At 34.0% G+C, this 12,403-nt stretch overlaps 1 protein-coding gene across 1 annotated transcript in view; it reads left to right on the plus strand.

Moving 5' to 3' along the window:
• Positions 1-12,057, plus strand: part of PTPN4 (protein tyrosine phosphatase non-receptor type 4) — a 244,163-nt gene extending 232,106 nt beyond the window's left edge. Inside the window, exons 23-27 of the mRNA XM_044669925.1 lie at positions 1,285-1,431; positions 4,108-4,236; positions 6,843-6,991; positions 9,478-9,613; positions 10,613-12,057. Coding sequence (XP_044525860.1) covers positions 1,285-1,431; positions 4,108-4,236; positions 6,843-6,991; positions 9,478-9,613; positions 10,613-10,687 — 636 coding nt within the window. The 3' untranslated portion in view covers positions 10,688-12,057. The remainder of the gene's footprint in view (positions 1-1,284; positions 1,432-4,107; positions 4,237-6,842; positions 6,992-9,477; positions 9,614-10,612) is intronic.
• Positions 12,058-12,403: the final 346 nt, after the last annotated feature.

Consider the following 12,403-nt stretch of genomic DNA (forward strand, 5'->3'; position numbering starts at 1 on the left):
AAGTTCCTAGAGGGGCAGAGATGTTCTATGGTGAGAAGACTGCATGGGTAGAGGGATTTTACAAGATAAGAAGGCTTCTCTGGCATGGTAGAGAAAATTCAGAGTTGGGTGTGGAGCCTGGGACACAAATTAAATCTTATCACCTTGCAGGGCTACCACAGTAGCTCCTTACTCAGTATCCCTATTTCAAGGCTATTCTCCTCTGCTTATTCTCCACTCAGCTGCCAAATTGATCTGGTCTGATCTATCACTCCACTGCTTCAAAATTTGCTTTTCTATAGGATAAAGTTAAAATGCCTTTCTTTAGTAATTTTAAATCATTTCTATCATATTGTATAAGATTCTCCTTCATAAATTCAGTCTTCCAGCTCAGCCAGCCTGTTCGTGTATGGGCTATTCCCCATTCTCAACATTCTATCTTCCATCTCCACATTGTAGGCTGTCCTTCATGTCTGGAATATATTTCCTTCTAACCTTACCTTTTTATAATCCCTAACCTTCTTTAAGTCTCAATAAGAAGTACTATGTCTTACATAAAACATTCATTGCTAGCACCCTGCCTCCCCTTGAAATTTTTACACATTTCCTTGTATTCATATTGTTTCTCTCCTGCCCTCTGATAGAGTGTAAACTCCTTGAGACCAGACACTGCCTCACTTTTGTCTTTGCATTCCCAGCACCTGCCCATGCTAATTGCTTAATATGTGTCTGTTGAAATAAATAAAGCCTGGCTTCCTGCTTTCTCCAAATGAGATGTTATGATGCTCAGCACTGCCAAAAACATTCCTCTCCTAATAAAATTAGGCACTGGTAATAAAGATTTGTTGTACTATCATTAAATGGGTTAATAAGATTCACTCATCAGCACATTATAATTAGTAATTTTTTATTGAAATTATTTTCATAAAGCTGACAATAATAAAATAATGACTGCTGATTAGCAAGAAATTTTATGTCAAAAACTATGTACTTTAAATATGTCTATTTTTCCTAGAATTAGACATTAGGACATATCTTTTTCTTTCTTTATAGTATACATACTTTTCCAGTGTAATTTGTCTTACAAAGAGACACATGGGCAAACAGAAACAGTCCTGAAAATTTATCTTATCATTTCCTTCATTTTCTTTTTCATCCTTAAAGTCCATATTCATTTTAATCCAATTTCATAATTCAATCTAAATTATCCAGCAAAAATGTAATCTATGATTCATATACTTAGTTGACCAAAAGAGATGATAATTAAATAGCATAATTATTGTGCCTGTATTCTTTTCCTTTTAGATGGAAATCCCTTCTTCCAGCATTATAAATCAGTACATTGCATGTCAGGGGCCATTACCAAACACTTGTATGGATTTTTGGCAGATGACTTGGGAGCAAGGTTCCTCTGTGGTTGTAATGTTGACAACACAAGTAGAACGAGGCAGAGTAAGTCACAGCTTGGTTTCTGATACTTTGCCACCACATAAAGAAATGCAATAAATATTTTTGTACAAATGTCCTTTCCTCTTTTCTTTGATTTCTTTGGGATGTAGACATGATATTCTATTTTACATATGGTATATAATTTCTAGGTCAAAGGATAAAAATAATTTTATAGCCTGTTGGGCAAAATGTTTTCCAGAATGGTTGTATCAATTCTTATCTCCACCAGCAGTGTACCAAAGTCCCTATTTTCCCACATCTCTTCCAACATTTATCATTTTCCATTTTTGTCATATTAGTCAAACTAATAGATGTGAGGTCATACTTGAGAGTTGTTTTAATTTGCATTTCTCTAATAAATAGTGATTTAGAGCATTTTTTAATATGACTATAGATAGTTTTAATTTCTTTATCTGAGAACTACCTGATCGTATCCACTGATATCACTGAATTCTTTTTTAGTTAGATTATAAGCTCTTTAAAGGATCATAAAATCATTAACTTAGAGCTTCATGAACCTTAGGTCATTAAATCCAGGAAATTAAGGCTTAAGACATTACGTGATTTGCCCAGAATCATATACTTGGTGTCTGAAGTGGAATTTGAACCCAGATCTTCCTGACTTTAAGTCCAGCTCTCTATCTACTACTGCTTGCTTTTCTCGTGAATTTAATTAAACAATAAGAGCAATAGCTAAAATCTGTATAGTGTTTTAAAATTTGCACAGCACTTTACGTGTGTGTGTGTGTGTGTGTGTGTGTGTGTGTGTGATTTTATCCTCACAACAACTTGTGATATAGGTGCTGCTATTATCCTCATTTTACATTTGAGGAAATTGAGACTGAAAATGAGAGACGTGACTGCCTAGGATTACACAGAAAGTAAAGTGTCTAAGTCAGGGTTTGAATTCAGGTTGTCTCCCTGATTCCAAGTCCAGCACACTCTATCCAATGGTGCCACTGAACTGCTATAAGAGAGACTTTCACATCTTTACAACAGCAGTTAAAACCATTATCACAATGTATGGTCCTTGGGAGCAGGGACTGGTTTTTGCCTTTCTCTGTGTCTCTTGTGCTTTGTATATTGTCTAGAGCTTAAGTGCTTTATTGTTGTTTGTTTAATGACTAAAAAGGGTCAGTTTGATATCCAGCATGGATAGGATCATCTTCCCAAAAGGATATCCTCTCCTGGCTCTATGGTGGTGGATATATTAATAGTTAATAGTTACTCAACTACTGAGTGAAATCTCCAATGAAATCCTAGGAAAACTTTAACCAAGATATTATAAGAGTGTAAGGCTACAGGTTAAAAAAATAAATTGACTGTAATTTATAGAAAAGTGTTCCATCATTTGAGAAATGACTGAATAAGTCGTATGTGATTCTAATGGAATGCTATTGCACCATAAGAAATGACAAACGGGACAATTTTAGCAAAACCTGCAACTGCTTGTCTAAACTGATGCAGAGTGAAGTGAGCAAAACCAGTAGCCATACAGTAGCATCAGTATTGTATGATGATCAACTGTGAATGACTTAATTACTATTAGCAATGACAAAGAGACTCATGAAAAATGCTACCAACCAACATATAAGGAACCAATAGCCTGAATACAGATTAAAGCATACAATTTTTTCAAAACCCTTACTTACCTTCTGTCTTAGAATCATTATTAAGTATTGTTTCTAAGGCAGAAAAGCGGCAAGGAACTAGGCAGTTAGGGGCTAAGTGGTTAGGTTTTTTGTGCATACATACCTTACAAGTTTATTATGAGAATGAAAGGAGATACTTGGTTTATAGGTATAGAGCTAGAAGGGACCACTGAGATCAAAGTCCAACCTCTTACTTTTGTAATAATCAAAAATGGGTTTGACAAATATAAGAATTTTTTAAAAGTTACTGTGGTCGCCATTTATAAAATTAACTCTTAAGTCACGAGGCTGTTAGCAGCTTTAGTAGCATTATTACAGCAGGGTAGAGATAATAAGAGGGAAATGTAGGAAGGTGATGAGGGTATTGTCTAGCCTACCACTCTTAAGTCTGCACTGAAGAAATCTAGCTCACTCCCCTACAAAATTCCAATCTCTGGCCAAAGGAATGGGAGAGTCTCAGCCTCCAAAGCAGAAGTCCTCTAATGCAGAAGTGCCACATAGAAGAATCCAACGCAGAAACACCAATGCAGAGGTCCTCCCTAAGCAAGCACCACCAGTGCAGAAGAAGCAGAAGAAGTCACCCAGAATGCTCTTGGCTGGCTTTTTATAAGCCGTTTTCTCCAAGTCACTTCCTGTCTCTCTGGGTTCCTCTTTCCTTTCACTGTGGGCTGGCCTATCACATCTCAGGAACCAATCAAAGTCTCTCTATTTGCCTAGCACTGCCCAGAGGGGTCAGTGTCTGTGGGATTCACCTCCCAGTCCTCTGAGGTTGTGAACTCTTATTTAAAAGATTCACAAGTTCCTGACTGATTAAGTTAAAAGGGTGGAGCACTCCAAGTACTTGATTAAGTTAAGATAAAAAAAATTCCCTTTCACACTTTATAAATGAGGAAACCAACCTGGGAGGGGAAGTGATTTACTCAAGGCCACCCAGGTAGTATCAGAGTGAGTTACAGCATTTATGAATTTAAATTTAAGTAATTATGAAATTAAATCTAAATTCCTTTGGGAATTTTTTTTACCTTAGGTTAAGTGTCACCAATATTGGCCAGAACTCACAGAAAGTTCATCGTATGGGAATTTCCAGGTCACCTGCCATTCTGAAGAAGGAAATTCTGCCTATGTCTTCAGAAACATGACACTATGTAACTTAGAGGTGAGAATGCATTGCATTCATTGTCAATTTTGTTCAAGGAAAAGACTTGATCTAGCTCTTGATTTAAATTTTTGTTAATATATTGAGCTATGTGCATAACCATGTTATTAATTACTTGGGATCTCTTAAAAACAAGTCTGTGGGGAGCAGCTGGGTGGCTCAGTGGATTGAGAGCCAGGCCTAGAGACGGGATGTCCTAGGTTCAAATCTGGCCTCAGCCACTTCTCAGCTGTGTGACCCTGGGCAAGTCACTTGACCCCCATTGCATAGCCCTTACTACTCTTCTGCCTTGGAACCAATACATAGTATTGATTCCAAGATGGAAGGTAAGGGTTTAAAAAAACAAAAAAGAAAAATCAAGTCTTGGTGATATAGTAAAAATAGCTTACTTTTAAAGCTGACTGAAGTAATACTACAGTGTTATGGAGGTTGCTGAACAAATTAAAAAGCTATACTAACTAGCCTTTTCCTAGCAACTGCCTACCTTTCTCTTTGTGCTATTTAGATAATAACAATTCTGGAAGTAGAAACTATTTAGAAACTGAGCCTCTGGCACTGAGGTTCTTTATCTTTTTCGTTTCAAGGACTCTTTTGGGAGTCGGGTGAAACCTATGCACCCCTTTTCAGAATTAAGCTTTAAAATGTAAAATTTAAGTTTTTAAATGCTTAAAATAAAGGCATAACATTATAAAAGGAAACCAGTTATACTGAAATATAGTTATCAAAGTATCTTTAAAAGCAGATTTCAATTGTATACAGTAAATGAAACATTGTGAGATGATCAAATGTGATAGACTTTGCTACTAATAGCAATGCAGTGATCCCGGACAACACTGAGGGACTTATGAGAAAGAATGCTATCCACTTCTAGAGAAAGAACTGTGAGAGTAAAAATGCAGAAGAAAACATATGATTTATCACTTGTTTATATGGGTATATGTTTTGGGGTTTAGAGTTTAAGATTATTCTATTACAAAAAATAATATGGAAATAGGTTTTGAGTGATTAAAACCCATTTGAATTGCTTGTCAGCTCCTGGAGCGAGGAGAGAAGAGACAACAAGAATCATGTAACCATAGAAAAAAAATTTTAAATAAAATTTAAAAAATAATTTTTAAGTAGGTCTTAGGGGACCCCAAGCTAAGAAACTCTGCTGTAGGGTAAAAAATTGATCATCTAGGTCACAGGTATCAGCATGAATGCATCTGGAACCAAATTAAAATGTAATCGAGATGTATTTAATAAAATAAATAAAAACAATAGAATATCAATAATGTTTATGTGGTTTTCTAAATCAATATGCACCCATTATGTAGCGACCCCATTTCCACTTGGATTTAACATTTTCAATATGAGTTGGACACTACTGGTATAAGAACTCAGGGAGAAGGTAAAGAAGCTATATTTTGCTTTGGAAAAGAGCACACCATGCTTTTTTTCCTCCTAGATCATATTTCGTCTGATAGCAATGCCGAATTCTTCTAAGTAAGGATCTACTAGGCTGTCTTGTAAATATAGTGTATGATTTTTAGAGCTTCAACTTTGTGACAATTTACACTTACCACAGAACACATTGTTTTTTGTTTTTTCCTTACTTCTAATTTTGGAGCCATTTTCTAAATTGTGAGTTGGTCTCCATGTATGAGGTGCTCCTGTATTGGAGAATCTTTCAACTTTTCAGATTCCAGGATAGTAAGAGTCTTAGTTAAAAATTCTCAAAAATTTGAGTGAAAATCTTAAAATCACATAATCATAAACACTTTCCCCTCAGAATGTTTTTACCAGTTCTGTCCAGGAATCACCACTCTGAATGACTTTCATAGTCTTGTTTTTCATCACCTTTATAGAGACCCAAACTGATAATCACTTCTTCCTATTTTTCAGTACTTCTTTTTCTTTCCTATCAAAGAAGCATCTTGACATATAGAATATATTATATCTTGAATTAAGACCTACAATTTCATCATTTTATGAGATGCCATAAAATTAATAAATGAAAAGTCTTTACTTTTCCTCCAAGAGAAACATAAAATGTTTTATTCCACATTTGAGCTTTTCTTTGGTTTTGTTTTTATGAAAGAAATCATAATGAAAACTTTTTATGTATAGTCAAAACCAAATACAATTTTACCTGATATATGATCTTAAGTTTTTTAGCCCCTGCAACTTCAGTTTCCTCAATTGTAAAATGAGAATATATAGCACCTATATCCCAAAGCTGTGAGAATCAAACAAGATTTGTAAAACACTTAGCACAGTGCCTGGTACATAGTAGGTTCTATATAAATGCTCACTATTTATTATTATTACACTTATTTTGTAGACGTCAGTGCTATCAATAGGACTAACCTTTCAAATGGGAACAGACATTAATTTTACATGCATAAATATTAGATTATTAAAGACAAAATAGTAGGTACTATTTCTGTGGCATTAATTTTTTTATAGAATATAGGAAAACCTATTTTGTAACAATTTGTTTCTGCATTTTATAATTTTTGTTGGCTTGGTTTTGCTTTGCTTTCAAAATTAAGGTAATAAGAACTCTTTTACATTTGATTAGCTTTTCTAAGTTATCTGCTCACAATTTCTTTTTCTGTAATAAGAAAAATGAGAGTCGTCAGCTCACCCAGATCCAGTACATAGCCTGGCCTGACCATGGAGTCCCTGATGATTCAAGTGACTTTCTTGATTTTGTCTGTCATGTACGAAATAAGAGAGCTGGCAAAGAAGAGCCTATCATTGTTCATTGCAGGTATTTTATTTCATTACTTTTTTTGAATGAACAGGTTAATAAATAGGTCATCTGAAGCAAAGAATATCTATTGTGTTTTCATCCTTATGGATTATTCTTTAAGCTATGATTAACAGTTTGGCCATCACAGAATAACTTAAGGCCTACAGATATCCCTGCTTACTTTTTCCTAGTTGACCAGAGGAATACTCAGAATTGTTGGACTTCCTATACAAAAGAAGAGACAGTTATTTTTAAAAAATTCAATGTTATTTTCATTTCCAAATTCCCTCCTCTCTATCCCTTTACTACCATCAAGAAGGTGAGAAAGGGGGCAGCTGGGTAGCTCAGTGGATTGAGAGCCAGGCCTAGAGACGGAAGGTTCAAATCTGGCCTCAGACACTTCCCAGCTGTGTGACCCTGGGCAAGTCACTTAACCCCCATTGCATAGCCCTTACCACTCTTCTGCCAATACACAGTATTGATTCCAAGATGGAAGGTAAGGGTTTTTAAAAAAAAGACAGGAAAAGCCAAATTCTTACAGTACCCATATTAAAAAAGGAAAGAAGGAAGGCAGAGAGAGAGAGAGAGAGAGAGAGAGAGAGAGAGAGAAGAAAAGGAAAGAGTTAATTGTTACTGGTCATTATATTGACCAGAATTCCTAAGTGTTTCAGAGTTGATTATCTTTGCAGTATTGTTGTTATTGTAGTCATTGTGTTCCTGGTTAGGCAACTAACTGATTTTTAACAACTCACATGTATGTCTCACCATAATACCAAACAGGAAAGATTGTTATCGTGAACTAATTTAGCCTTTGGCTGCTGCTGAGATTTCTGAACCTATAGAAATCAAGAATAAATATGATTCACATAACATTTTCAAATAGCTCAATTGTTTTTATCTCTGTTGTCTTTCTAGTGAGGTTCAACCCTACAAATTCTAGTCCTCTGGTTATCAGTTTGGAAATGAAAGCCGCCAATCCTTTGATTTTAGAGTTAATATGTTTTTGAATTTTCTAATAACACTCCTTTTTTTTTTAAGAAGATGTTCTATTTGGATAAAAAATAGTTCATTACCAGAGACTTTGAAAAATTAATAGGCTTACAAATCAAATATGTGTGAGTTGCTGATGTGTCGTACTGTAATACTACTGTGTATGAGCCATCTATTAGGCATTGTGGAGAATAGAAAGATAAAACAGGCCCTGCCCTCATGGGGTTTATAGTTATAATAGGAGCTGTGTTATGTAAGTGTGATAAGAAGCATAAACAAATTGCCATGCTATGTGAATTCAAGGGAAGGGGAATTATTTCCAACTAGAGACAATTAGGAAAGAGGTTCATGGAGAAAATGACATTTTGTTAAGCCCTGAAAGATGGATAGGAAGTAAACAGGTACAAATTGATGGTGAAAAGCAGGAAATTTTAGTCACAGAGGAGAATGAAATGATCCAAAAGGAGTTTCCTTTTTCTCACTACTATTTCTCAAAGCTTCTAAATATTATCACTCATTTTCACTTCTTCTCTGTCACAGATGAATCAGAGATGTCCTAGAGTACTCTTTTTTAAAGCTAATCTATGAGTGCTTACTCCCCTCTCCTTTATCATGTCTTCCTCCAGGACTCTGACAATCATTCTTTGTCTCTCATCCCTCCCTCCTGTCTCCCATGAAATGGATTTGTATTTTCAGAACCTAGCAAAGTATCTTGCACATAGCAGACACTCAGTAAATAGTTATTGAATGGAATATATATATATACATATATATTTTTTTTTTTTCATTCTCTCGGTCTCTGATGCTACCTTCTCATTTGCCTATAGACGTACCAGATTTTCTAAAAAAAAAAAAAAAAAGCCTTAGCATGATTGAAAGAATGCTAAAGTTGGCATCAGTAGAAAGTAGGAGTCATCTCATAGCCCTAACATATATTAATCAAGTATAGAATTTCTATTTTGTGTTAGGCACTTGAAATTCCTACTCAAAAGGCAGTTAGTTGCATGCTAACAAGAGGGACAATAAGGACATATAATAAGAGGAGACAATGAGGAAATATAAAAGCATATGCAGAATAAATATAAAGAGAATAAACATAAAGTGGATAACTACAAGAAAACTTTAGAGAGAAGGCACTAATAGTAGTTTCTTATTTTATTACAATTTTTATAGCTTATATTTTAAAATCAATTTGCTTACAAACACTTGTCCTTTAATCAAGTTGTTAAGAATAAATGTAAAATTTTAACCAATTTAACCATCTCCTTATTTCTAATTATGAAAAAGTGGCAACAATAAATAGGAGAATTTTGTTTGAGATCTTAGACCATTTTGATTTCCTCTTTAAAATCATATTTTTGTAACTAAAATTCCATTGCAAAGAGCCCATGCTTAATTAGAGAATATGACCATTATAGCTCCAATTAAATTTTTCTACAATTCATCTCATTTATAAGAACTTATCACAAAAATTTTTAGCCAAGTCCTCTACCCAATTTTTTTCTTTTTTCTAGTGCTGGGATTGGACGAACAGGGGTTCTTATCACTATGGAAACAGCTATGTGTCTCATTGAGTGCAATCAACCAGTTTATCCACTAGATATTGTAAGGACAATGAGAGATCAAAGAGCCATGATGATTCAAACACCTGTAAGTACAGTGCTTTTTTATGATTAATACAAATATTAACTCATTATACTTTATAATTTTCTTTCTCCCTAATTCCTCAGCAATTTTTTGTTTTCAGGTATTTTGGAAGTTCTCTCTTTTTTAATTTTAATTTTTTTTTTTTTGGTCTATACCTTTGATTCTATCCCAGTCAAAAAATTCTCTCCATTGATAACCATGAGCAACTGTAATTTATGGTCTAAGAGAAAATTACCGGCTTTGAGAAATTGTGGTGTGCCTATGGTTACACATACATTATAATACCAGAGGTAGAACCTGACTCTCAGGCCTTCTTGCCACTAAGGCCAATCTACTGTCTACTATGTATACTGAAATTTTATAAACTAACATTTTAATTTTTTAATGCTTACACTATCTCAGTCCAGTACTTTATAGATCGTGCAGAACAATAAGAATCATATAGTCACTTAATGAAGTATCTTAAGAGAGTTTCCAATGTAATAATATCTCTGTTGGAATTATCATTTCTATTATCATGAAATTTCCATTATCATAAAATACCCTGGAAATTAGGCTACCAGTTGTCTGCAATTAAATTTCATTAAAGCACATTCAAAAAAAAGAATCATAGAATCTGGAAACTGGAAGAGAATTTTCAGGTGATTTAGTCTAATATAATTTAAAGGTGTGGAAATGAAAGCCCCAAGAAAATTATTAGAAATACACATAATTTCAGTATCAGATTTAGTTTAATAATAGATTAGTAAAAGTTACTTAATATTTAGAAGATTTTTAATTTTTAAAGATAACCACAAAATGTCTGTTGACATCTTTTTTTTGATCATTGAATTTAATCATTATGTTTTAGATGAGGTTTTTTTTGTGGCATTTGATTTTGTTGTAATGTTTTTATATTTACCAAAGGATCTTATGGAATTAAATTAATGTTCTAACAAGAAAGCATGGCCTGCAATATTGATGTTATCTTTTTTTCTAACTGATTTCCATCTTCTTTTTCAGAGTCAATACAAATTTGTTTGTGAAGCTATTTTGAAGGTTTATGAAGAAGGATTTATTAAACCTATAAAGACATAGTTATTATATAAGAGAGCAAAAGGGCTGGGATCTTTGTTGAAACATTCTTGTCCATTATAACAGAACTGGCTGATTCCACTGTGTCGCCATAATACTACTTACAGACAATGGCATCAGAGAACAATGAAGAATTGAGAAAAATTGACAAAAGACTTAGAAAATTCAGCACTGTTGCACTTTATGTTGAAACAAAAGTCAGTCTCTCAAACTCAGTAACTCTCATGTTTGAAGACATTCTTTCATTCTTTGCTCCAAACAAAGGAAAAAATGATGAACTTAAATGGGTTGAGAGTAATTTATGAAATGTCATGGTAATGCTCATCCAGTCATCTTCTGGTTGAATTGCTGAAAACAAGGCTTGGAATCCTCACCATCTGTGTTACACTCTTGCATCTTGGAAACAAAAATCAGTAAATGTCAGACATTAGCCACAGTCTTCTCCTGTGTTTCATATATTTACAGTGTACTGGTTCTTTTTTTTTTTTTAAACATTAGCAATATTCTGAATATTAGCCAATACACTGCCTATTGATGTGGCACATTTTACCCAACACTCCCCCCAATAGATCTACTGGTTATTAGAAGAAAAATGGAATTTTTTCTTGTCAGGAAGATGCCATTTGCCAGCATCTTAGAGAAAGTATAAATATGAACCTTCAGAATGCCTTGCAATGGAGAACATGGCAGACTCAGTCCATAAAATTGGTTTGTTTCAAGTCATGTAACTTCTCATACACTATGTAAATGAATGCATGCATTATGTCTTAACCCCTTAAGTGCCTTGAGACTTCCCAAATGGCTAATGAAAAGGCACTCATACAACCCTGTGGGGAAGGTGTGTATAGTGTACATTTTCATCTTTTTATGCATTTTGAATGGGTTCACATTTTCTAATGGTATCTAGTATTGGAAGTATATATAGTGATAGAAGGGGTCAAGAAAATGCCATTCCTTCCTTTTTATTCAATGCTTGTTTGTTCCTGTGAAAAACAAAACTATTTTACTAGTAAATGAGCACTCTGCGGCTGTGAAATTATTTTAAAATCCAGCACATTCCATTGGGGGAGAGAGGGTACAGTTCGGTAAGAGCTACTAGGTTCCGTAGAGTGGATGTTCTTAATTTTATCCCTGTCCTGCCTTTTGATGCCAATATGAAAAATAGACTATGAATTATGATTTTTTTTCCTATCTACAAAATTTACTTCAAAACTCATTTTGACTGACTTCATCCTTTGTCCACACTACTCTGTTTGGTTTTGTGTCTTTTAAATAAGCAATGAAGCACTGTCGGTTTGTTTCCAGATTTTATTTCTGAATGACTGTGACTGTGGTTTTTCTTGTCACTGTGGTGTACAATTAAATTGTTCCTGTTTGCGTGTGCTACTTATTTAAATTATATACATATCAGAAGGAAGAGTTTTATCTCTGATATAATATCAGAGTTGATTTTTTTGTAGCCTGTGGGAAGAAAGAATTTTTAAAAATTGCCCAGTTTGATATACATAAGGATTTACTCACCTATTTTGAATGTGAGATGAAAAGATGATTTTATATATATGTGTGTGTACATGTATATACATATATTATGACTGAGAATAGATGCTATTTACAAATGGTTTTCTGAAGATTTCTGTTTAGTCTTAATAAATTATGTAGAGCATAGATTCAAATGGTAGGCATTTTAGAATGCCATTTTAGGATGATAAAAATATTGCA

This window comes from Gracilinanus agilis, chromosome 3 (assembly GCF_016433145.1).
Source record: "Gracilinanus agilis isolate LMUSP501 chromosome 3, AgileGrace, whole genome shotgun sequence".
NCBI lineage: Eukaryota > Metazoa > Chordata > Mammalia > Didelphimorphia > Didelphidae > Gracilinanus > Gracilinanus agilis.